This window comes from Engystomops pustulosus, chromosome 5 (genome assembly GCF_040894005.1).
Source record: "Engystomops pustulosus chromosome 5, aEngPut4.maternal, whole genome shotgun sequence".
In the NCBI taxonomy this organism is placed as follows: Eukaryota; Metazoa; Chordata; class Amphibia; order Anura; family Leptodactylidae; genus Engystomops; species Engystomops pustulosus.
Genome location: NC_092415.1, coordinates 134,841,350 through 134,869,054, shown reverse-complemented (window position 1 = coordinate 134,869,054; position 27,705 = coordinate 134,841,350). Strand labels below are relative to the sequence as shown.

Sequence of the window (27,705 nt, the reverse complement as noted above, 5' to 3'; positions counted from 1 at the left end):
TAGTTTTTAAAACCAAACGATGCGATCCTATTGCTATGGCTATTTTCTAGCCAAGTATGAAAGCACACTGCTATGCCAGATGAGATGACGCTGAGTTATGAAAAATTAAACGTAAAATAAAAAGGAAATGGCAGACTGTGCCTAATTTCAATCCAACCCCTAATAAATTGTCCCACTTCGGTCTTTGCGATGGATATGTGCGTCACTAAGCGCTAAACACAACGGTCGCAAGTCTCACTACAAATTCCTCACAATTTGGTAGTAGATGCACTGCAGCAAGGACAGCCACCAGCAGATCAACCAGAAATAAAATATATATAACGCTATTGTAGGCGTAAGTAAGCCGTTTGGATTCTCCTTTGGCTATTTTCTAGCCAAGTATGAAAGCACACTGCTATGCCAGATGAGATGACGCTGAGTTATGAAAAAATAAACGTAAAATAAAAAGGAAATGGCAGACTGTGCCTAATTGAAATCCAACCCCTAATAAATTTTCCCACTTCGGTCTTTGCGATGGATATGTGCGTCACTAAGCGCTAAACACAAAGGTCGCAAGTCTCACTACAAATTTCTCACAATTTGGTAGTAGATGCACTGCAGCAAGGACAGCCACCAGCAGATCAACCAGAAATAAAATATATATAACGCTATTGTAGGCGTAAGTAAGCCGTTTGGATTCTCCTTTGGCTATTTTCTAGCCAAGTATGAAAGCACACTGCTATGCCAGATGAGATGACGCTGAGTTATGAAAAAATAAACGTAAAATAAAAAGGAAATGGCAGACTGTGCCTAATAGAAATCCAACCCCTAATAAATTTTCCCACTTCGGTCTTTGCGATGGATATGTGCGTCACTAAGCGCTAAACACAAAGGTCGCAAGTCTCACTACAAATTCCTCACAATTTGGTAGTAGATGCACTGCAGCAAGGACAGCCACCAGCAGATCAACCAGAAATAAAATATATATAACGCTATTGTAGGCATAAGTAAGCCGTTTGGATTCTCCTTTGGCTATTTTCTAGCCAAGTATGAAAGCACACTGCTATGTCAGATGAGATGACGCTGAGTTATGAAAAAATAAACGTAAAATAAAAAGGAAATGGCAGACTGTGCCTAATAGAAATCCAACCCCTAATAAATTTTCCCACTTCGGTCTTTGCGATGGATATGTGCGTCACTAAGCGCTAAACACAAAGGTCGCAAGTCTCACTACAAATTCCTCACAATTTGGTAGTAGATGCACTGCAGCAAGGACAGCCACCAGCAGATCAACCAGAAATAAAATATATATAACGCTATTGTAGGCATAAGTAAGCCGTTTGGATTCTCCTTTGGCTATTTTCTAGCCAAGTATGAAAGCACACTGCTATGTCAGATGAGATGACGCTGAGTTATGAAAAAATAAACGTAAAATAAAAAGGAAATGGCAGACTGTGCTTAATTGAAATCCAACCCCTAATAAATTTTCCCACTTCGGTCTTTGCGATGGATATGTGCGTCACTAAGCGCTAAACACAAAGGTCGCAAGTCTCACTACAAATTCCTCACAATTTGGTAGTAGATGCACTGCAGCAAGGACAGCCACCAGCAGATCAACCAGAAATAAAATATATATAACGCTATTGTAGGCGTAAGTAAGCCGTTTGGATTCTCCTTTGGCTATTTTCTAGCCAAGTATGAAAGCACACTGCTATGCCAGATGAGATGACGCTGAGTTATTAAAAAAATAAACGTAAAATAAAAAGAAACTGGCAGACTGTGCCTAATTGAAATCAAACCCCTAATAAATTTTCCCACTTCAGTCTTTGCGCTGGATATGTGCGTCACTAGGCGCTAAACACAAAGGTCGCAAGTCTCACTACAAATTCCTCACAATTTGGTAGTAGATGCACTGCAGCAAGGACAGCCACCAGCAGATCAACCAGAAATAAAATATATATAACGCTATTGTAGGCGTAAGTAAGCCGTTTGGATTCTCCTATGGCTATTTTCTAGCCAAGTATGAAAGCACACTGCTATGCCAGATGAGATGACGCTGAGTTATGAAAAAATAAACGTAAAATAAAAAGTAAATGGCAGACTGTGCCTAATTGAAATCAAACCCCTAATAAATTTTCCCACTTTGGTGTTTGAGGTGGATATGTGTATCACTAAGAGCTAAACACAACGGTAGCAAGTCCCCCTGCAAATTCCTCACAATATGGTACTAGCTGCAAATAAAAAAAAAAAAAAGTATAACGTTATTGTAGCCCTAAGAAGGGCTGTTGGGTTCTTGTAGAATCACTCCTGCCTAACACTATTCTAATTGAACAGCCTAACGCTTTCCCTGACCAGCAGCAGCTCTCTCCCTAGCGGCATCCAGACACAGAATGATCCGAGCAGCGCAGGCAGGGGCTAGTCTATTCCAGGGTCACCTGATCTGGCCAGCCAACCACTGCTATCGACGTGTAAGGGTACCACGTCATGCTGGGTGGAGTGCAGAGTCTCCTGGCTTGTAATTGGCTCTGTTTCTGGCCGCCAAAAAGCAAAACGGCGGGAGCTGCCATTTTCTCAAGCGGGCGAAGTATTCGTCCGAGCAACGAGCAGTTTCGAGTACGCTAATGCTCGAACGAGCATCAAGCTCGGACGAGTATGTTCGCTCATCTCCACATATATGTCATGGTTGTGTCCTGCAACTAACAGATCTGTGGGTTTATCAGAAAGGAAGTGATCCAGAATTGTATAATGTTTCACTAAAAAGGAGGCCCCCGACTTAAGGACACCCAACTAACAAATGACCCCTAGTTACAAATGAACCTATATCCCCACTGTGACCTCTGGTGAGGCTCTCTGGATGCTTTACTTTAGTCCCAGGCTGCAATGATTAGCTGTAAGGTGTCTATAATGGTGCTTTGTTGTTTATCCTTGGTCCCAAGATAGCACAAAATTTGGAAAATCCAGTTGCCAAAGGGACAAAAATATTTTGTCTGGATCTACTATAATAAAATATAACAGTTCCAACTTACATTCAAATTCAACTTAAGAACAATTCTAAAGAACCAATCCTGTATGGAATCCAGGTACTGCCTGTACAATAATTACCAAGGTTTACCAAAACTAAAATATCCTTTAAAATGTTATGCAAAACAAAATGATTCTTATCACGTTATGGTACATTTTAGGCTATCTTGAACCCCGGAATCTGCCTAGCCATGGAATTTATCCTTTTATACAGAGCCTAATTTGCAATGCTGGTTCAAGATGTATGGACACAAAGTTCCTTGATGAAAAAAAAAATTCGTCATGGTAAGCTTTTTTATAATATTTATTTTACTACATCTATTTTAAAAGCGCTTATGATTGATTTGTCTACTACAGTCCTAAATTTCGAAATACTTCAAAGTGAGAATATATTATAACTACACTAGTGAACCTTATATTTAAGGCTCTATACATTTTTGTCAGGTATTCAGTTTGAAGTCCATGTTGAAAATTAAGACAGATTTGATGCAGTCCAAGGCCTAAGGCAGCCTTTTTTTCCCATCTGGTTTGGTTGAGACCAGACCTCTGAGCCTGTTCCCTTGTAGTCCCCCCCCCCCCCCCCGTACTCTGACTATTTCTGCCGTGTATTCTCTCCAAATGTGCATTCTGCAAAAATAAAGAGGCATAGCTCCGTACAACTGTAGTGTTGGTTTCAGCCTTAATGCAACCTAATAAAGTGAGTGCTTATCTGTAAGTGAAATAGACGGGACTGTGGTAGGATATTGTGGCTAGTGCTTGAAGGAGGTGTCCAAGATTTAAAGAAAATTATATGTGGCCAGGAGGGGGCTGTTTGAAAAAATAAACATTTACTTATTTCCTTGGTCCCTCCCAGGATCCCTCACTGCTGTCTCTTCAGTCAAATATATGTAAAATATATGAGATATTTAAACCTTTGTTCCAAGTACTAAAGTAGCATTTTGTAAAACAAAATATGTTTTTAAAAATGTAATTTTGTATTCATTGTTTCTGCTTTAGGAATCTCTCTGATGACTTTTTGAAAATTGATTTAGCCTTTCTTAAAGAAATAGAAAAGCTTTCACAGAATATCTTAAATATGACTGATCAAATTTCCAGCTTATGTGAACTATGGGAAGTATTCACTTCCAAAAGTAAGTAAAAAATAAATTCTTATGTATGTAGTGGTAATTGGTATTTTATTTATGAACTGCACTATGCGAGGGAGGAATTTTAAAAGGTACAGGCCCATACTCCTTTTATCTAACATGGTACAAGAAGAAATCCAGCCAAATAGTTTCAGTGTAGTAAGTGGGTTATGAAGATTAAAATAATGTACAAAACTTATTACCATAGTATTAGCAGGAGTCACATTGCTTCTAACAATAGCAGAATCCTTATTTGTTCCTTTGACAATTCCCCATTTATATGGTAGATAACACAGCCACAGTAAAATTTGGAATATTTTGTTTTTGATTGTAGAAACTCACATTGATAGCATTAGTAGGAATATTATACTTTTCACTAACTAGAAGTGTGTTATGAGCTAGAAGTGTGTACAGTGCTGTCGGTGTAAATTCAATGGTCATTAGCAGATCATATAGTTTCTACTGCAAAATTAGAGTAGAATGTTAGTTCACGTTCATACACAGGGGTAGATCAAACATGCATAACCTGGCATTATTTATACTGAAGACTGTCTAATATGATTTTCACTTTTTATGAGTTTTCTAAGCTGAAGTTTTTAGACTTTTACTACCAGAAGGAAAAAGGAGCGTAGTTTATTGGTATGGGGTGTATCATTGGCACAGTTCAACCCATTTATGACTTCCATATACACTCACCAGCCACTTTATTAGGTACACCATGCTAGTAACGGGTTGGACCCCCTTTTGCCTTCAGAACTGCCTCAATTCTTCGTGGCATAGATTCAACAAGGTGCTGAAAGCATTCCTCAGAGATTTTGGTCCATATTAACATGATGGCATCACACAGTTGCCGCAGATTTGTTGGCTGCACATCCATGATGCAAATCTCCCGTTCCACCACATCCCAAAGATGCTCTATTGGATTGGGATCTGGTGACTGTGGAGGCCATTTGAGTACAGTGAACTCATTGTCATGTTCAAGAAACCAGTCTGAGATGATTCCAGCTTTATGACATGGCGCATTATCCTGCTGAAAGTAGCCATCAGATGTTGGGTACATTGTGGTCATAAAGGGATGGACATGGTCAGCAACAATACTCGGTACGCTGTGGCGTTGCAACAATGCTCAATTGGTACCAAGGGGCCCAAAGAGTGCCAAGAAAATATTCCCCACACCATGACACCACCACCACCCGCCTGAACCGTTGATACAAGGCAGGATGGATCCATGCTTTCATGTTGTTGACGCCAAATTCTGACCCTACCATCCGAATGTTGCAGCAGAAATCGAGACTCATCAGACCAGGCAACGTTTTTCCAATCTTCTACTGTCCAATTTTGATGAGCTTGTGCAAATTGTAGCCTCAGTTTCCTGTTCTTAGCTGAAAGGAGTGGCACCCGGTGTGGTCTTCTGCTGCTGTAGCCCATCTGCCTCAAAGTTCGACGTACTGTCCGCTCAGAGATGCTCTTCTGCCTACCTTGGTTGTAACGGGTGGCGATTTGAGTCACTGTTGCCTTTCTATCAGCTCGAACCAGTCTGCCCATTCTCCTCTGACCTCTGGCATCAACAAGAAATTTCCGCCCACAGAACTGCCTCTCACTGGATGTTTTTTCTTTTTCGGACCATTCTCTGTAAACCCTAGAGATGGTTGTGTGTGAAAATCCCAGTAGATAAGCAGTTTCTGAAATACTCAGACCAGCCCTTCTGGCACCAACAACCATGCCACGTTCAAAGGCACTCAAATCACCTTTCTTCCCCATACTGATGCTCGGTTTGAACTGAAGGAGATTGTCTTGACCATGTCTACATGCCTAAATGCACTGAGTTGCCGCCATGTGATTGACTGATTAGAAATTAAGTGTTAACGAGCAGTTGGACAGGTGTACCTAATAAAGTGGCCTGTGAGTGTAGATATAAAAGTCATCACAGTTGTGGTGTCATTTTAAAGGAGAGAATCACTCTCCCCTTTAATATAACATATTATTATTAGGCATGAATTGTACACCAGTTTTTAATCTGTTTTAGGAGCTCTTCTACACCTTTTCATTGTGTCTTGAAAAGACCATTTTTCTCTTTCCCTGCAACAATTGAATGAGTTCACACAACATCCCTATTCAAAGTAATTTACACTGTAATTGAATGATAAAATTATGTAGCCAGTTTTTACAAATTAGGAAAAAATCCAGCCATTAGGAGGCTACAATAACATGCTCTTGTGCTGTACTGGGAAGAGTAGATTAGCAGTGGAGCAGGAAGCATCAGAAACAGAGCAGCAGGAGCTTTATGGAGTGACTGTGTTTTTCAGTTTTGCACTACCAACGGTGGGAAGTAAAATTAGATTTATAATATTTGTTGCCATTCTGAAAACCTAGTAGTTTACAGTTAATGAAGACTGAGCAAGCCTGGCTTATTTGATTAACATTAAAGATTTGTATTCTCATCTGGAAATTCACATTTAATGTTAATTCATATGCCAACATGGATAAATTTAGGGGACATTATCATTACACAGGTACATTTTTTAATAACACTTAAGAATTGAAAAAAATGTATATAAATGGCAGATTAATTAAGTTAAATGTGTATGCCCAGATGAGTATACCGCTTTAACCCCATACCGATATGCACCGCAATAGCCCTCTCTATAGCCATTAAGTCTTTGCTGCATATTGAATTTTTGCGTTTTCATTTTTTACTCCCCACCTTCAAAAATCTATAACTTTTTTATTTTCCATGTACAGAGAGTTATGTGATGGCTTGTTTTCTGCGTAACAAATTGCACTTCAAAATGGTGGTGTTTAATATTCCATGCAGTGAAATCGGTGAAAAAACACATTTGTGCTGTTTTCTTGTGGGTTTGGATTTTACGGATTTCACTGTACGCCCCAAATGACATGTCTACTTTTTTCTTTGGGTCAGTACAATTACAGGGATACCAAATTTCTATAGGTTTTATAATGCGTTCATACATTTACAAAAATTAAAACCTTTTTTTTGTACAAAAAAAAATATTTTGCCATCTTCTGGTGCTAATAACTTTTTTGTGGGTGGTGTCATTTTATACGAATTTTGCTGACGTTTTCAATGCTACCATTTGTAGGACTGTATGACCTTTTGATCACTTTTTATTGAATTTTTATTTTTTAAAAAGTGGTATTTTCGACTTTGTGTGCTATTTTCTGTTGCGGGGTTAAATGCTGTGAAAAAACAGTTTTTATTATAGTTTTTTTTTAACTTTTTTATTTTTACAATTTTTCTGACTCCCTAGGGTACTTTAGCCCTAGTTTGTCTGATCAATCCTATCATATACTGCCATATTACAGTATGGAAGTATATGGGGATTTTCCTCCTCATTCATTACACATTGTAATGAAAGGGTTAAAACGAGACATCCTCAGGTCTTCGGACGACCCAAGGCTGTCATGGTGACCGATTGCCGCTCCCCATGTGACGGCGGCGGAGATCATCAGCAGGTTAACAGCGGGTTAATCAGTGGGTATTACCGGTAATCCTTTCCTGCATATGCAGCAAAGACATACTGGCTATGGAGAGGACTCAGCCCATGAGCCCTCTCCATGCACCCGTATCCGGCGTGTGACTTATCATCACATGTCGGTAAAGAGTTAAAGTCAAGGAGGCGGAAATTTTAATACTGAAGTCAAGTTCTCTCTTCCTCAGAAAGTCCTCTTCGCTGTAATTGCTGGACCTGAATCCAGAGACATCACTAACTAGACTTCCTGAAGCCAGATGCACATGTCAATCACAGAAGAGGAGGCTTTTAGAGCTCCCCACCTTGAATTCAGCGTTATACTCTCCTCCCCCACTTTATACAAACAGTGTACAGCTCACTTCAAAGATGATTTTCTGGATAATGCAACCACACTGGGCCATGCAAGAAATAAAAACTAGAATGTGTTACGCTGTTTGACATTATACTGGTAGTGGGTTATTCAGTCATTTGCTGATGACAGGTTCCCTTTAATCCTCACTGCCAGAGCCTCCATAGACACACACTATACACTCTGGAATATGAATCCTTATGGGAGCAAGAAGCTTAAATTTGTTAATAAAGTATATTAGAAACATGTTTATCCCCCACACACACTCAAAATAAAAAATCACAAATGATCTCATGTAACGGTTACACTTTAAATACAGATTTACTCGGCCTAGAAATCTACATCATGCAAATGTAATACACTATTCATTTTTTGGACTGGGTAGACACCAATGAGCAAAGATAACATTTCAAAATTGATTGCATATTTTTTCACATTTTCACATTTTTCACATTTATATTAATTACTGATCTCTTTTATCTATTTTATTTTTTAGATACTTCACATCTGGAATTCTTTTTTGTAAGTACAAGGTTTGCTATTGTTTTAAGAGTTGACTCAATATAAATAATAAATAAATGTAATTTTTTAAATTAGAGCCTATAATTAGTAACGATGTATGAAAAGCTTTATACGTTCTATTAAACAGATCATATTTTGCTTACTAACAAAAGTATACAAAAGACAAATTTAAAGCAAAAGTAAACTTTTAAGCTATATTCCATGAATCAAACATGTAGATAAGAGTATACTTTGTAATATTCCTTATTAATACATTAAAGGAAACCTACCACTTCGGATAGGACTTCTAAGCAGCAAATGCTGTGCTTATCTTCGTTATGTTCTTAAACGGTTTTAAAGCATTTAAACGCTTTATTAATCTTTATACCATGCGCGCAACCACTTCTTATTCAGGTGCACGCACGGTCGCGCGCATGGAGTGCCAAGCGCGGACCACGGTGCGGGGAAGCTACTTCAGATACAAAGATTAATAAAGCGTTTAAACGCTTTAAAACCGTTTAAGAACATAACGAAGATAAGCACCAGCACCAGCTCTCCCTGAGCTGGTGCAAGGTATTTGCTGCTTAGAAGCCCTATCCGAAGTGGTAGGTTTCCTTTAAGTACAAGGGCTATTTTAGCCTTCAGGACAAAGCACCTTATTCCATTTTTTGATTCTCAAATTCCAGAAGACATCATTTTTTTAATCCGTCATATACATATGCAGGCTTGTTTTTTTCCAGAAAGAGTTGTACTGGCTTAATTTTAGGGTAAAATAGCGTAATGCAAAAAGTTTATTTACCATTTCCTGTAGTTGATCTTACAGTATAAAAATAAAGGAGTACAAAGAATACAAATGATAGGGAATACACCCCCTGCCTTAGTCTTCATCTGAGTCTGTTTGAAAACCTATTACAAATGGCAATTAATATTAAAACATAACTTCTACTATTCAAATGATAAAACACATCTAGTGTTGTTCTAAACCATGCACAAACCAATCCTGGACAAAAATTGGATAAAAGATGCAAAGAAACGGAGAACTCCTCACTGTAACCCCTTACTCAGAGCTAGTCTCAAGTAAGCTCACCATATTGTGGAGTACAGTGAAGATTGTCCTGTTTTATTCTGCGTCACCATATCTTGTAAACCAAATTGTATACTGCTGCTATATAACTATATTTTGGAGAATAGGGCAGAGAGTGCAGAGAAAAGAAGAACAAACCAAGGGTGGATTTGAAGAGTGTTGTACTGATGGGGACACCATGTGCACAAATTGTCACATCCCATAAAGCCTAACCGGACTGGAACCTCACCCTGCTTAAACTGGCCCAGTTGTGGAACTATTCATAGCCATTTAATAAATGTTATGCATTGTATACAAAAAGAAAAAATACTGAGTGGCTACTACCTGGATACTGTCTTATGTTTTTGCTTTATATGTATAAGACAGAAACATATAGTTTCAATAAAAAGGAAAGGAGTGGAATGGTATTCACCACGGGCTTCATTCATCAATCACAACAAAACATGTTAAAAGTCCTCATTGGAGGGAGGAATGACAGGACATGATGATGGGAACAAGAACGAACAACAGCCATTTCACGCTAACCAGCGCTTACTCCCTCTTGTATCATAAACATATTAAGCAACATTGTATCTTTTTATACACTAAACAATAAGCCCCTTCTTATAACCATTGCACGGATTGATCCATTGTTAAAATGTCATTGGACAGAAAAGCTGTCTTTTACTCTACTCGACACTGAATAAACCATAAGTCAAAGGACTTAATCATCTATTTAATGCTATACAGCTTACCTGTGGGTGTGCACTGCCAGTCATCATGACGTAGGTGGATGGGAGTGTTTGGACATCCCCCACCTCCAATATGACAACAGCGCTTGCGGCTTTTGCTGCTGCTCCTTGTCTATGGAGTGGGGCGTGTCATTCCACTTTTCCTCCAATTATGCACTACATCGGTAGGTGCAGTCGTGAAACATTGCGATAATGACATGAACTGGGTCAAAAAGTAGAGATCGAACATAGACGTAATCTTATTTTTGGGGTAATGGTTGTCAAAATAGCAATCACTAGTGGTTTGTTAAAGTTAAAGATACAGTTTAAAACAACTAAAGGTTGGGAAATAAACTTAGTTGGAATTTGGAGAGCAACATTGTTATATTCTCTTCTCCAGCTATTTCCCACTATTTCCTTCTGTACAATTATTATTTAAGTATATACAAAAAAAGAAACAACTCAGTGTAAAAATTAGGCATATTAGAAAGAATAGACTTATCAGGGGAGGGGGGCGGAGAGAAGGAGTAGAGGGGAGGGAAAAAAATAGTTATGATTCACATTAAATCATTTTAAAAAGGATTATGATTATAAAACCACATCTGAATCTTATGCCTCTTATGCCATCGTGAAGTATCGATTACCAACCAGAAGTCACCTTTGTGACCACACAGATCTAGAGGGCGCATTAGATTAGAATCCCCCTCATATGTTCTTCTATGCATATGAAGAGAACTTGCCAAACATAAGGTTAAGTCCATGGCACATAGACTTACCTCCCTCTTCTGTTTATTTTCTCTCTCCTCCCGGCCTCCTTGCACTTTGGGCACTTTGGGACATACTGCACAGTTGCCTGTGGAATCTGCCGCCGCCCATCTATCAATGGAAGGATCACTCCCCCTCTTCCCTGTGGCCTTGTGCTCTGGCCCTGGCCAAGCACACGGTCATCTGAATCCACCCTAAGGGACTAAACTGCTCGGCATGGAGATATAACAGATGTTTTTTGAATGGGCTAATACTCTGATCACCAGGACAAGATCGTGGGGACACCCATGCTCCGCTGTGCTGCCCTGCTCCCCTCGCCTGTACTTACCTGTCCCAGTTCCTGATGGCTCCAGTCCCTGGTTCCGGTCCCGCTACTGCTTGCAGACTAGGCCGCGCGCGCCTCCACTCTCTAGGGTGCGCGCACCCGACTCTTCAAGAATTTAATGGGCCAGCGTCCTCCTTATTGGCGCTGACATCCCGGCTCTGCTATATTGACTGGCTACTCCCAGCATCCCCTGCCGGATCTTCATGTCCTGTTACTGAAGAAAAAGCCCTCCGTGTTCCTGAGTGTTTCCAGACGCCTCCGTGTTTTTTGTGATTCCCGTGTTCCCGTGTGTTCTGTGCTTCCCACGTTCCCATGTATTTTGTGATTCCCGTGTTCCTGTGATGATTCCCGTGTTCCTGTGGCGATTCCCATGTCCCCGTGTTGGTGCTGTTATCCTGTGGCAGTTCTGTTATCCTGTGGCAGTCCTGGTATCCTGTGGCGGTCCTGGTATCCTGTGGCGGTCCTGGTATCCTGTGGTGGTCCAGTGTTCCTGTGGCGGTTCGGTGTTCCTGTGGCGGCCCAGTAACTTAATAGCCATCAGAGGTCCAGCCAGCCTTCCGAGGTCCTGCCATCCTGCCTATCCGAGGTCCTGCCTATCCGAGGTCCTGCCTTCCCGTGGTCCTGCCTTCCACTAAGACTCTGCTCCCGGGTTGCGGCTGGCATCCTTATCTCCCATTGTGGTCCAGGGAGTCCACTGACTTTAGTCCCAAGGGACTATTTCCATAGACTGTGACAGTCGGTTTCTCAAAGATGTTATTTATCAGCTCCCTGCTTTCAAAATCAAAGTATACAAAAAAAACTTCAAAACCTGAAATACCTGTATTGTCCCTCCAATACAGTTCGGAATTTGACAAGATTAAACAAATAGTTAACAAACATCTACCAATTCTAAATGAGGACAATAAATTAGAACATATCCTCAGGGATGGCTGCAAAGTGGTTGCGAGAAGAGGACGCACGTTGGGCAATATACTGTCCCCCTCCATGATTAGGGACACTGACCAACCGTCTTAGTTGGTTATATCACCAGGGTTTCTTCAGATGTGGGTCCAGACAATGCAGGACATGTTCTTTCATAACACCACTCAAATCTTTTACAAATACCTCAGGTGACAAAATTTTTCACATCAAACATCACCTTACATGTCACAGTTATAATGTCATTTATGTTGTTCGTTGCACTGCCTGTAATATGCTATGTGGGCTGTACTTCCCGTAAATTCAAAACAAGAATGCTAGAACATTTAAATGACATTGCAGGAAGAGAAAACAGAAGCATTAGTGGAGCATCTGCACACTTTCGAAACATTCATAATAAACAGATTAATAATTTTACTGCATTTATCATTGAGAAGGTGTCTGTCTCCAGAAGAGGTGGTGATGTTAGGAGGCTTCTCTTAGATCGGGAAGCATACTGGATCATGCTGTTGGACACCATGACACCAGCAGGCATGAATGTGAGAAATGAATTGATGTTACATTATCATTAATTTCATTTCTTTCACACATATTTTTGTTTAATTCCACTGCTCTCCCTTTCCCCTCCCCCCCTCTTCTTTTCTTTGCCTGTATTCATGGTGTGCCTAAAAGCATTGATATTCTAAAATACTGATGTAAGCTCAGCACAGATCTTTCTTTTAACATTATTATATTGTTCTTACCTTTTATTTTGTCACGCTATAATCTCTGAAAAAATATGTGAACAATGTTCCGATTTTTGAGGTACAGTCTGTTTTTGCATTGTGCACTGCGCAACCACAGATTTTATTTCTGTGTTGCCTACCAAGTTAGATTGTTTCATGTTTTCTCAAAAACAAATTTTTACTATCTTGTGATTAAGTACATACATTATAGCATGTTAAACTGATGTGTACCAACAAAACAGGATCATCACAGAAATACTATGTTCATGTGTTGTGACTGGGCACTCCCCTTCGGGAAGTTTACTTTTCCGTAACCTAGGAGATTGGTGTTAATTTCCTGTATGACGCCCACAGGCACAAGCCCTCCCCCATGGGAGTGTCCACCTTATCACGTGTCTCACACAGATGATTTAAATAGCATACTTTGTCACAAAAATGTATCCATGATTAAGGGCACATACTGCGCCTGAAACGCGTTGGAAATTACGGTGTGTCCATTGTCTTTTATATGATGTCCGGATAAAGAAAAGTTTTTATCCAATTCCTTGACTCATGGGATTTGAGCTGGAAACGTACTGTTTATATTGTTTGAAGCCCTCAACATGGAATGAGGATCTGTGTCTAATTACAATTTCTGAAAATGTTTGTGGGGAAGTGTAGTGGTTAGGTCTATTAAGTTGTAATAAACCACCATTAGAAAAGGTTATCAGGATTAATAAGTGAACGAGAGGCTTATTGGAACAAATTGACAAATCGGAAAAAAAATGGAGACACAACAGAGACAAAATGCAACAGATGCGCAACTGAAGCTGAGCACCAACACAAATGTGAAAGAGCTCTGACTGATGTAAAAATATAAAATAGATGCAATAAAATAAAATAAATGTGAACTTGTTTTAATTCATTTTTTTACTTAGTATATTATTACCACAACCTCACTAGAACAATTAATTATGACAACTGTGGGTCAACAACTTATGTTTGTCTCTTCATCTGTTTATCTGTAATGTGTACAAGCTCATTTTTTTTATTTTCATATTGTATTTAGAAAAACCTAAATAATTTAGAAAATGCAGTGCAAAAGATGGAGGAAATGCAACAGCAAACATTTTTATGGAATCTTCTTATTTTACCATGGCTAAATGGTAGTGTTACTAAACCTAATGTGGATCTCTCCCTTCTCAAGGTAAAGATACGTGGTTGGAGCTGAAAACTGCCTGTTGGCGCTTTACTATGTTATTTATCACTGCAGAATTTACCAGCAGATATCTTCAGCAATTTGTCCACTATGATTCAGAAATTACCACGGTCACTTACAGTATAGTTTTATCTGAAAACAGTGCTACTAAATAATAAATGCCCCTAACATAAATACATCTAACCATGCTGTCACATTGCATATTTAAAAAAAAAGAACTTTGTGTCCCATGTATATATCAGATACCAAGTTACAGGGTTCTCTGCAGTTCCATTAACTTTGGACTTTGTATATAAGATGACAGCTGATGAATGATTCTATATTTATTTCATTTTTTTCATTATATTCCCTTATAAAGAATGGCTGGACCATTATACCATCTCTTATACCTCGTGTCACCACTTCAGCCCCATAGACTGCAAGCTCTCACCAGAGGTGGATTAAGGCAACATGGGCTGTAAATACATCTTAAAGTATATAATAAAAGAAAGAAATTTACTAAAAAGATATGGAACTATAACCAAGCTTACCCCATGAATATATATATATATATATCACCAAAGGCAAGATTACTACATACATATGTTTGTAGAAACAAGACATGTACTACATAGATATGTTGCCAGAACCAAGATTATTATTTAGATACAAAACCAGAACCCAGCTTACTACTTAGAGTCAACCACGGAACCAAGATTACTACATACATAGATTATAAGAACCAAGATTACTACATACAAAAAATACCAGAACTAAGCTTACTCCATGCATACGTTACCAGAACCAAGATAACTACATAGCTACATCACTAGAATGAAGCATATTACATGGATACGTATACAGATCCCAGTTTTCTCAATACTTACAGTTAATGTAGTCTAATTACAATTTCTGAAAATGTTTGTGGGGAAGTGTAGTAGTTAGGTCTATTAAGTTGTAATAAACCACCATTAGAAAAGGTTATCAGGATTAATAAGTGAACGAGAGGCTTATTGGAACAAATTGACAAATCGGAAAAAAAATGGAGACACAACAGAGACAAAATGCAACAGATGCGCAACTGAAGCTGAGCACCAACACAAATGTGAAAAAGCTCTGACTGATGTAAAAATATAAAATAGATGTAATAAAATAAAATAGATGTGAACTTGTTTTAATTCATTTTTTTACTTAGTATATTATTACCACAACCTCACTAGAACAATTAATTATGACAACTGTGGGTCAACAACTTATGTTTGTCTCTTCATCTGTTTATCTGTAATGTGTACAAGCTCATTATTTTTATTTTCATATTGTATTTAGAAAAACCTAAATAATTTAGAAAATGCAGTGCAAAAGATGGAGGAAATGCAACAGCAAACATTTTTATGGAATCTTCTTATTTTACCATGGCTAAATGGTAGTGTTACTAAAGCTAATGTTCCTGTGGACATTTTACGTTTTATGGATGAACTTTTAAAGATCGCTCAAAGGTATAAAGCTGGAAATAAAAAATAAAAATAATATATTTTTTATGTAGTAAATGTAAAATGTGCATTAACTTCCTGCATCCTAGATTCAACCCATTTTGTGGCCTGTAAATGCTGTAACAGATCAATGTTAGTTTTCATTTTTATTTCACATTGGCAGATGCTCATACTTATTCTCAGCAGACTGGCTTGGCTCACAAGAACACTTTAACATGACAGTAACTTGTTGTCATAATTTTTTTTTAACTCTCTGAGCCCAATATGGGCTATGTAAATATTGTGCATTATTGTTGCTAACAAACACTTTTCTAATTGTGTTTTGTTATTTATTATCTCTATAATATAGGAAGGATTTAGCCTTTTTTTTACCAATTACTGGTGAATCAGTTATAGGAATAACAGATGCTACAAAAGCTTTGCAACTGGAGGACTTTATATCTCTCGGTAAGTGTGAAGAAAAACGTGACGTTTTGGACCCCTAAGGGTCCCTTAGGAGAACCCTTTCACTAGCCTCAATGAAACAGAACCTTATCAACCCAATTAAGCTGCCACCAACTCTCTTTTAATATACTGTATATACTCGAGTATAAGCCAACCCGAGTATAAGTCGAGACCCCTAATTTTAACACAAAAACTGGACAAACCTATTAACTCGAGTATAAGCCGAGGATGGGAAATGCATTGTTCACAGCCCCAGGATATATAGCCTGCCATATTGAAGTAAGATGAAATTCTATGTCTATTGAATGGTAAGGCTAATGAACTAAATGAACTATGACAGCGAGAGCAAACATTAAAAATAGAGGTCAAACAATCAATGAAATGTACCTTTCTACTTACTACAGTGGCAGTCAGCCTGTCACTGGAAACAGGATTGGGGAGTGGCAAGTGGAGTGTTTTCCTCAGCACTTCTAGTCGGCATATGACTCTATTTAACTTACATTACAGATGGCAGCATTTGGTATTACTTGGACAAATCCAGTAAAAGGGCTATTCCCACGTAGTCAAGTTTCTTATATGTACTCAGCATAACAGAATATCACATTCTCTAATTCACCGTTTTTAACAAAAATGCAGCATATTACATATAACTCCAACCTGTCTCTATCAGTCCTGCTGTACACAATTTCAGTTGCACCTAGACACGACCCTGAAACTTCTCACTTAGGGTCGGGTGGCGGCCATCTTGGATTTCTGTGCGTGCGAGATTGTGGAGATTAAATTTCTGTCTCTCTCTGCCGTGTGGCTATAGCCAAGCACGGAGCTCAGAGACTCTCACTGATTACTTCCTGCAAGGAGATGGTGAGAGAGCGGCTCCAAACTATAAGCTTCAAGGAGATAAGTGATCCAGGGAAGAGGGAGGCAGGCACGTGTCAGTGAGATGTAGCAGAGCTGTGTTGTCAATAGGCATCTCATAATCTCTGATCTGTCTCATCTCTCTTTCTATGTGTGAGTGTGTTAATACAATGTCAGAAGCCAGATGAAAGTGCATACACACCTGTACCCTGATAATCTAACAACATTGTCACCCCACAGAACTAGATGGATAATACAGTAATGTGTCTGCTTAGAGAGGCCCTGCCCACACCTTGGGATGTTACACTGGGCAGCATAGAGAGTGATAGGAGCTGAAACAGCAATAAAACTGAATAAATCATAAAGTAGGGGGTTAAAATGATCTTTATTGTGCTAACATCACTAGGGGATTGAGAAGTGAGAATTTTCTTTTGTGGGAAAACCGCTTAGTGACCACCCATACTGAATTCTCCGTCAGTCACTAAGGGGCCTTAGGCTAGGCCGACGGGTTTCTCGGCCTAACCTAAGGTTTTCACTGGCCCCCCGTACAGGGAAGGTCCTGGGGTCTGTCACTGGCATCTGCCTGCTCATGCAGATGCATAGCTGACACTTCTAATGCACTGCAATACATAGTTATTGCAGTGCATTAGTATGAACTAGTTCATATGATAGTATTGTAAAAATAAAAAACTGTAAAAAAACACAAAAAATAAGAAATTAAAAATAATAAATTTCATAAAAATGTCCCAAGAACGGCTAAGACATTTAAAACAATAAATAATAGAAAAAAGTGAAAAAAAAGTAAAAAAAAAAACACAACATGTCACATATCACCAGAAAGAAGCCCTCACACAGCTCTGTACATGGAAAAAAAAATGAAAGATTTTTGAAAGTGGGGAGAGATAAACAGAAAGTAAAATGAAAAAAGCCCATCAGGGGCAAAGGGTTAAAATGTCCCCTATATCACATGATAAAAAATTTACAAATTCTCCAGGATAAGGGTTTGTGGTACGTGAGGCCACGTTCAAACATGGCATTTTGGTAGCGTTTGGAAAAGCAATCCAAAGGCTACACTTGACATAACATATTTTGGTAACATTGTGTTTCCAACACGTTAACTAAACACAAAGTAAATGCAATCTTACCTCAACGTTCGATTTTGATTGTGTTTCAAAATGCTACATGTGAACACGGCCCCAGGGGCTCTACAAACACGCCATGGAACCTGAAAACTATTCTGCCCTACAAAAGCTCAATGTTGTAAATCTCACATGTGGGGTGTCCTCTAAAAAACTGCACAATATATTCCTAGATGCATTTTCTGTTTTTATTCAGTTAATGTGAGTAAATTTTGCAGCTAAATGAATGTATAAATGATAAAAATTTGTGAATTCCAAATAAAACCTTCATTTTGTTTGAAGTTCTGTAAAATACATAAAGGGTTAACAATAGAGATGAGCGAACATACTCGTTCATTAGCGTACTCGAAACTGCTCGTTGCTCGGATGAATACTTCGCCCGCTCGAGAAAATGGCAGCTCCCGCCGTTTTGCTTTTTGGCGGCCAGAAACAGAGCCAATTACAAGCCAGGAGACTCTGCACTCCACCCAGCATGACGTGGTACCCTTACACGTCGATAGCAGTGGTTGGCTGGCCAGATCAGGTGACCCTGGGATAGACTAGCCGCTGCCCGCGCTGCTCGGATCATTCTGTGTCTGGATGCCGCTAGGGAGAGAGCTGCTGCTGGTCAGGGAAAGCGTTAGGGTGTTCTATTAGAATAGTGTTAGGCAGGAGTGATTCAACAAGAACCCAACAGCCCTTCTTAGGGCTACAATAACGTTATACTTTTTTTTTTTGTTTGCTTGTGGCTGGGCTTGCTGGCACTAGTAGTGCAGCTAGTACCATATTGTGAGGAATTTGCAGGGGGACTTGCTACCGTTGTGTTTAGCTCTTAGTGACACACATATCCACCTCAAACACCAAAGTGGGAAAATTTATTAGGGGTTTGATTTCAATTAGGCACAGTCTGGCAGTTTCTTTTTATTTTACGTTTATTTTTTCATAACTCAGCGTCATCTCATCAGTGTGCTTTCATACTTGGCTAGAAAATAGCCAAAGGAGAATCCAAATGGCTTACTTACGCCTACAATAGCGTTATATATATTTTATTTCTGGTTGATCTGCTGGTGGCTGTCCTTGCTGCAGTGCATATACTAGCCAATTGTGAGGAATTTGGAGTGAGAAAATTTTGTCATAGTGGCCATTGACAACTTCGTTTATGATGCCGAGGAGACACACAGAGGGAGACAGTAAGCGTGGGAAGTCAAAGTGTAGATTTAGGAATTCCAGCACTTCGGACCAGAAGACAAGAACCCTAGGGCAGGACCAGACACAATGCAGGAAGGATCCGACTTCAGCCTGACAGCGAAAGCATAGGTCATTGGGTATTGCTCCCATGCGGAATAATCTAGCAGGGGTGAAGTATACTCGATGGAGGAATTTAGATTGGATCAGGAAGTCCCTCGCACTCACTACAGATGTGAAGTAGGACAGTTCGACCTCCCTCCAGTCATCATCTGACAGGTCCGGGATATCCTGTCTCCAGCGTTCACAGGCTCTATCAAACGGTCTGGACTTTTGCTCTTGTAGGAGAGCATAGCACTGAGTGAGTGGCTTAGGGAAGTCCGGTGTACTCATCAGAGTCTCTAGTTTGGAGAATTTCACTGTCAGGCTGAAGGAGCCGAATTGGGCTTTGAATGCGTGTCGCAGTTGCGTGTAATGGAAGCTGGCCGTATCGGGTACAGTATGTCTTTCCCTTATCTCGTTGAAGCTGAGTAATTCTGCTTCCGGAGATAATAGCTGGCCTACAAATTTCACCCCCGCCGCCCCCCACATTGTCCAGCCCGGGAGGGAGAGGAAGTGAGAAAGCCACGTATTGAGCCACAATGGAGTCCTAGGCGAGAGAGGGGGAGAGCTGCCTGTTTCTACCAGGGATTGCGCCCTACGCCAGCACATCGCTACCGTACGTAGGGGAAGTGGGGTATCAGATGGGGACTTGTATCTGTACAGCAGGTTTGTAAGGGCCTCGTAGGAACCCACCAGGGCACCAGCCAGTGCAGTAGCTGCATTACCCATGTCTATATCTATCCACCACTGGGCATATACTAGCTGGGAAGCCAGGTAATAAAGATACAGATCCGGGGCAGCCAGTCCACCCCTAGCCTTGGGAGCCTGAAGCAGCGCTAAACTGAATCGTGGGGCACTACTCTGCCAGTAAAAGGACCTGAGAATGCCGTCTATGCGTTTAAACAGGCTCTTAGGGAGCAGTATAGGACAGGCATGGAAAAGGTATAAGAATTTTAGAAGAAAAATCATTTTAAATATGTTAATACGCCCGTACAGAGACAAGGGGAGAGTGGACCAGGCTTTTAGACGCGATTCAGTTGCAGTTATCAGGGGTGTAATGTTTAACTCCGTAAATGCCTGGACCTTGCGTGACACCTGGACTCCCAGATATTTAAAGGTGGACACCACCTGGACTGGGATGGGGAGGGAGTGTACCCCTACATCAGATAAGGGAAAGAGGGCTGATTTGTCCCAGTTAACCCGAAGGCCTGAGAACCCCCCATAGCGTTCTATCAAGGACAGAAGGGATTCCAGAGAGGGGCCCACATCCCCAAGGTATACAAGTGTATCATCAGCATAGAGAGATACCTTCTCCATAATAGTACCTCTAGCAATGCCCTTAATGCCTTCAGAGTGGCGGATCGCCACAGCAAGGGGTTCAATGGCGAGTGCGAAGAGGAGGGGAGATAGTGGGCAACCCTGTCTAGTGCCCCTGGCCATAGGGAGAGTAGGTGAGATATTAAGATTGGTCCGTACCCTAGCCTTGGGATCGTTACAGTAGTTTAACTAATGCTGTAAATCGAGGGCCAAAACCCATTCTAGGCAAGAGGGTCCATAAATATGTCCACTCCACAGAATCAAACGCCTTACAATTGTCTAAGGATAATATAAACCCAGGGTCTGGAGACCTCTCTGCCTCTGCTATGTTCAGGTGTAGTCTTTGTATATTTATGTCAGTTCCCCTCCCAGGCATAAAGCCTGTCTGGTCTGGGTGAACCAAGGATAATATTACTTTGTTAAGCCTTGTCGCCAGAATTTTAGCTAATATCTTGACATCTGAGTTTAGGAGGGAAATTGGACGGTATGAGTCGGGAAGCAGAGGCTTGGGAAGAACTACAATAAGGGCCTCTCGCATGGAGTCGGGGAGGGAACCGCTGTCAAACGCATCGGAGTACAGGCTAAGGAGAAGGGGGACCAGAGTCTCACAGTTATTCCTATACCACTCACCTCCCAGCCCATCAAGTCCAGGTGTCTTACCGGGGGGCAACGATTGGATGGCCAGTTCCACCTCCTCCGCCGAGAGCGGGGCATCAAGCTCCGATGACTGTGCCGATGTGAGCCTCCATAGTGGAAGACTGTCAAGGAATCTGGAAATCTCGACGGAAGAGGCGGACAATCTGGAGCTGTAAAGAGAGGAATAGAATTCATAAAATACCATGTTAATGGCCCGGGGTTCTGTAATCAAGGCTCCGTTACCATCAATAATAGAGGGAACGGAAGCACAAGGACGTTCAGCCCGCGAGAGATACGCAAGCAGCTTCCCATTTTTATCTCCGAATTCAAAGATGGACGCTTCCCTGGCTTGCAGGCGCTTGCTGGTGCGCTCCTTCACTACAGCTAGATGGTTCCTCTGCGCCTGAGCCCAAGTCTTTTTATTCCCCGGAGTAGGTTTCTCTAGATAATCCTTTTCTGCGGTCACCAGTGCAGCGGTCAGCCTCTCCTCCTGCGCATTTAAGGACTTCCTATGGCCAGCTACCCCCGACATGAATGCTCCCCGCACCGAGGACTTGTACGAGTCCCAGACTAGAAGAGGATCAGGATGGGTTGAGTGTACCTCCCAGAACTCGCTGTGCGCTGCCCTTACAGTACTCTGGACCACTGGGGATAGGAGCCAGGCCGGGTGTAGGCGCCATAAGCGGGAGTCGCTAGGGGGGCCTATAAGGAGACTGATGAGCAGGGCGGAGTGGTCTGATGCACTGCGCGGGCAATAGGATACCTGATCAACGTGCGGCAACATATCTGGGGAAACAAAGGCCAGATCAATCCGAGAGAAGCTCTTGTGCACAGAGGAATAAAATGAATATTCTCTCTCTTGAGGGTGTTTACTACGCCAAACATCGGCGAGGTCTAGAGAAGTGAGCCACTCATTCAGACGGACCGAGCCTGTGTCCAGACCACTTGTACGATCCAAGGAGGGATTAGGGACAGCATTGAAGTCACCAATGCAGAGTATCGAACTTGGAGGCATAGCAGCAAGTTTACTGGATATTAGGTGCAATACAGCTGGATCAAAGGGAGGGGCGACATAGACGCTATAGTAAAAGTAAAGCCCCACAAGGCGCAATGTACGATCACATAACGGCCAAAGTGATCTGGTGCTACCTGTATGACCTCTATGGGAAGCGCTTTGGATATGAGTATGGATACTCCCCTAGCGTAGACAGAGTAAGAGGAATGATATCCTCTAGCCACCCAGGCCCGCTTCAGAGAGAGGACCTTTTGACCCGTAAGGTGTGTCTCTTGGATACATACAATATGGAGGGCCTGACGCTTAATGACATCTAACATCAGAGCCCTCTTGAATTTGGAGTTAAGTCCCCTCACATTCCAACTCATTACCTTAAGTGAAGACATCTTAGCGGAAGGGAAAGGGGTGTGGGGAAGGAGACGTGAGCAACCAAGCATTCATCCTTTCATACCACAGAGACATAGACAGACAGACAACAGTGAGCATAACAAATATAACAGAACTGAACTAACAATCCCAAGAATATAAACCCCCTGTCTAGCACCCTAACAGCAGTAGTGTAGACCTATACCCACTAACAGTCAAATAGTAGAACAGTGGTCCCTAACTCAAGACAAACCGAAACCATTTGTCCCGGGACCTTCAACCCTTAATGTATAAATGATCAGGAGATTATTAGGCAGCCATATTTTGCGAGAACCAAAGAGGAGATAGGGGAGGGGGGGGGGGGAAGGAGGGAGACGTAGGGAGGTAGTGGTAACAGGAAAGGGGGGAGGAGGGAGAGGGAGGAGGGAGAGGAGGAGGGAGAGGGGAAAGTGCCATGTGTGGCGCACTGGTCGATATGACCAAAAAGAGAACGCAATCAGTCACAGGGTACATTTTGTGAGGCACGTAGTATGTAAACAAATAGTAGAACCCTGTAATAGTGATCTGGGACCCCTAAATATCTAATCAAGACTAAGTCCAGCACTGTCATTGCATATCAGATAAAAGGATATGAGTCCAGTCACTCAGGAGGTGCGGGCCTTCCAGCTGGAGCCCGTGGAGCTGCATCAGCCCAGTGAAGTGCTTCGGTTGGGCAGGTGAAGAATCGAGTCTTCTGGCCGTCCACAATTCGGAGCTTGGAAGGGTACATCATGGAGTATTTATACCCCTTGTCACGGAGACGGGCACGGACCTCGGTGAATTGAGCTCGCTGTTTCCTGACGGATGCAGAGAAATCAGGGTAGAAGGACACTCTGCTGTTGGCATAGAGAATTTCTCCCTTGGTACGGACAGCCCTGAGGATAGAGTCCCTGTCCCTAAAGTGCAGCAGCCGGGCCAGGAAGGGTCTTGGATTGCCCCCTGGGGGGCCAGGGCGGGATGGCACTCGATGGGCCCTTTCCACTGTGAAGAACGGGGAGAAGGTATCTGCAGGCAGCATATTTTTGAGCCAATTTTCAAAAAAAGGATACAGGGTCAGACCCTTCCACTTTTTCGGGGAGGCCAACCACTCTGACGTTGTTCCGTCGCAGGCGGTTTTCGAGGTCATCAGCTCTGTCGATGGATGCAGACATTTGGCGCTGAAGCTCTCTGATCTGTGTCGGCATAGGCCTCTGGACATCCTCCACCTCAGATATTCTGCGTTCAGTTTCTGTAATTCGCTCTTTAGCTTTGTGGACATCATGCCTTAGCAGAACAAAATCCTGTCGCAGCTCATCCACCTTGGTAACCAGTTTGGATTGGCACCCATTAATGGCTGCCAGCACCTCTGCAAATTTGCGATCCAACTCCGTGGCCGCGTCAGGCGGATCAGCACCCTCCTCATAGCTTACAAGCTGCGGCGGGCTCTGGGAGCCTTCAAAGAGGGAGGGAGAGGAGTTTGGGGACCCCTGAGGAGAGCAGAGTTGTGTGCGGGAGAATCTCCCCAACTTTTTAGCAGCATTCGACTGTATCTGCGCAAGAACGGCTTGGGATGTGGAGCAATCCTGCGCATCCAGGGGTTCCAGGGACTGGAATGGAGGATCTTCATGGACGGATTCATCATCCGATGGAGGCGCAGACACCCCGGACGCTGCTTTGAGCAATTTAGCCGTCCTCCTCCGGTTACCCATGGCGTCTGGGCAGGGGGGCCAGTGATAAACAATCAAGGAGCCTAGCGTCCAGTAATTAGCAGAGATACAGTACAAACCCACGTGGAGTATTGCAGCGGCACTGCGAGGGTTAATATAAAGCAGAACCCAGGAACAGGGGATCACTGGGAGTATGGAGGACTCAGTGCCTGCTGGGCTGCACAACTAGGGGTCCCCAGGGCAGAGGTGGGCAGCAACAGGGGAATTACTTCCCTACCTGGTCCCGGCTCAGTCCGGCAGTGTCAGGGTTAACCCTGCGCGCCTAGGCCTCAGGCAGCGCAGGGGAGTCCCACAAGATGGCGCCTCCGGCAGGATGCAGGGCCGGTTGGCGCGCTGTCACGGTGCCTCCGGTGGTGGGAGCGGAGACTCAGGTTGCGGGAGAGGGGAGGATTTCCCCGGTGAGCGGTACAGCCTGTGTACATGACGCGGCACCGGGCTGTCAGGATCGGGCCGCCGCGCTGGTCACGTGGCCGGCTGCAGGAGAGTGTCGGGGAGCGGCGCGGAGTCCGCAGCCGCCTCGAGATCGGTGCCAGTGGACAGCGGCAGGTGTGTGGGGCACAGCGGAGCAGGAGAGAGCGGGCACAGGTGAGGGATGGCTGCCTGGGAAGGGAGATAGGGTGTCGGGTCCCGGGAGCTCCGCGGCGCACGTCCTCTCAGTCCGGCATCAGGCCACGCCCCCTCTCCAAACGGCTTACTTACGCCTACAATAGCGTTATATATATTTTATTTCTGGTTGATCTGCTGGTGGCTGTCCTTGCTGCAGTGCATATACTAGCCAATTGTGAGGAATTTGGAGTGAGACTTGCGACCGCTGTGTTTAGCGCTTAGTGACGCACATATCCATCGCAAAGACCGAAGTGGGAAAATTTATTAGGGGTTGGATTTCAATTAGGCACAGTCTGGCAGTTTCTTTTTATTTTACGTTTATTTTTTCATAACTCAGCGTCATCTCATCAGTGTGCTTTCATACTTGGCTAGAAAATAGCCAAAGGAGAATACAAACGGCTTACTTACGCCTACAATAGCGTTATATATATTTTATTTCTGGTTGATCTGCTGGTGGCTGTCCTTGCTGCAGTGCATATACTAGCCAATTGTGAGGAATTTGGAGTGAGACTTGCGACCGCTGTGTTTAGCACTTAGTGACGCACATATCCATCGCAAAGACCGAAGTGGGAAAATTTATTAGGGGTTGGATTTCAATTAGGCACAGTCTGCCATTTCCTTTTTATTTTACGTTTATTTTTTCATAACTCAGCGTCATCTCATCTGGCATAGCAGTGTGCTTTCATACTTGGCTAGAAAATAGCCATAGCAATAGAATAGCATTGTTTGGTTTTAAAAACTAAAAAACACAAAAAAACACAAAAAAAGTTAAAAAAAAAATTAAAGTTATAACTTTCATTTTCAAAATGTTTAACCCGAGGGCTAGGGGTAGAGGACGAGGACGAGGGCGGGGACGTGGGCGTCCAACTACTGCAGGGGTCAGAGGCCGTGGTCCTGGGTGGGGTGAGACACCACCTGCTGATGAGGGAGCAGGGGAACGCCGCAGAGCTACACTCCCTAGGTTCCTGTCTGAAGTTACTGGGACTCGTGGTAGAGCACTGTTGAGGCCAGAACAGTGCGAACAGGTGATGTCGTGGATTGCCGACAATGCTTCGAGCAATTTGTCCACCAGTCAGTCTTCCACGCAGTCCACCCATGTCACCGAAATCGGCACTCCTCCAGCTCCTGCACCTCAGCCTCCTCCCCCCCAGTCTGCCCCCTCCCATGAAAATTTGGCATTTGAACCGGCATACTCTGAGGAACTTTTTTCTGGACCCTTCCCACAGTCACAAACCACTTGTCCGGTTGCTGCTGAGCAATTTTCCGATGCCCAGGTTTTCCACCAGTCGCAGTCTGTGGGTGATGATGACCTTCTTGACGTAGTGGAAGAAGTGTGTAAAGAGGTGTCCGACGATGAGGAGACACGGTTGTCAGACAGTGGTGAAGTTGTTGTCAGGGCAGGAAGTCCGAGGGGGGAGCAGACTGAGGGATCGGAGGATGATGAGGTGACAGACCCAAGCTGGGTTGAGAGGCCGGGTGAACACAGTGCTTCCTCGACCAGAACAGGTTGGAAGAGGCAGTGGTGGGGCCAGACGGAGAGGCAGGGCCAGAGCAGGTGCATCAGCGCCAAATGTGTCACGTAGTGAAGCTCCCGTGGCGAGGGCTCCCGCGGCGAGGGCTAGATGTTCAGAAGTCTGGAGGTTCTTTAAGGAAACACCGGATGACCGACGGACTGTGGTGTGCAACCTTTGCCAAACCAGAATCAGCAGGGGTTCCACCACTACTAGCTTAACTACCACCAGTATGCGCAGGCATATGAATGCTAAACACCCCACTCAGTGGCACCAAGCCCGTTCACCTCCGGCCGTGCACACCACTGCTCCTTCCCCTGTGTCAGCTGATAGTCAGCCCCCTGCCCAGGACCCTGGCACAAAAACCCCATCGTCGCCTCCACGATCCTCCACAGCATCCACCAGCGTTCAGCTCTCCATACCCCAGACGCTGGAGCGGAAACGGAAATATAGTGCAACCCACCCGCACGCCCAAGCCCTTAATGTCCACATCTCCAGATTGCTTAGCCTGGAGATGCTGCCCTATAGGCTAGTAGAGACCGAGGCCTTTCGCAACCTCATGGCGGCGGCCGCCCCTCGGTATTCGGTCCCCAGCCGCCACTACTTTTCCCGATGTGCCGTCCCAGCCCTGCACCAGCACGTGTCAGACAACATCATCCGTGCCCTGACCAACGCCGTTTCTGACAAGGTCCACCTGACCACGGACACGTGGACGAGTGCTGCCGGGCAGGGCCACTATATATCGCTGACGGCACATTGGGTTAACTTGGTGGAGGCTGGGACCGAGTCTGACCCTGCGGCTGGTCATATACTGCCGACGCCGAGGATTGCGGGGCCTACCTCGGTCCAGGTCTTTCAGGCCTACTATGCCTCCTCCTCCTCCCACCCCTCCTCCACCTCCTCCTCCGAACTACCATCCGTGGGCATGGCGCCATCAGTCGCTAGCTCTAGGCACAGCAGCAGTGCCGTCGCTAAGCGACAGCAGGCGGTGCTCAAACTGCTGAGCCTAGGCGATAAAAGGCACACCGCCCAAGAGCTATTACAGGGCATCACGGCGCAGACTGATCTGTGGCTGGCACCGCTGAACCTGAAGCCAGGCATGGTTGTGTGTGACAACGGCCGTAACCTGGTGGCGGCTCTGCAACT

General features: G+C 43.3%; 1 protein-coding gene across 4 annotated transcripts in view; it reads left to right on the top strand.

Moving 5' to 3' along the window:
- The window catches only part of ABCA13 (ATP binding cassette subfamily A member 13), a 590,340-nt gene that overhangs the window by 56,888 nt on the left and 505,747 nt on the right, over positions 1-27,705 (top strand). For all 4 annotated transcript variants that reach the window (XM_072153102.1, XM_072153100.1, XM_072153098.1 and 1 more), the window contains exons 3-8: positions 3,162-3,285; positions 3,997-4,130; positions 8,461-8,486; positions 14,041-14,178; positions 15,496-15,665; positions 16,009-16,106. In XM_072153102.1, the coding sequence (XP_072009203.1) occupies positions 3,162-3,285; positions 3,997-4,130; positions 8,461-8,486; positions 14,041-14,178; positions 15,496-15,665; positions 16,009-16,106 (690 nt within the window). The remainder of the gene's footprint in view (positions 1-3,161; positions 3,286-3,996; positions 4,131-8,460; positions 8,487-14,040; positions 14,179-15,495; positions 15,666-16,008; positions 16,107-27,705) is intronic.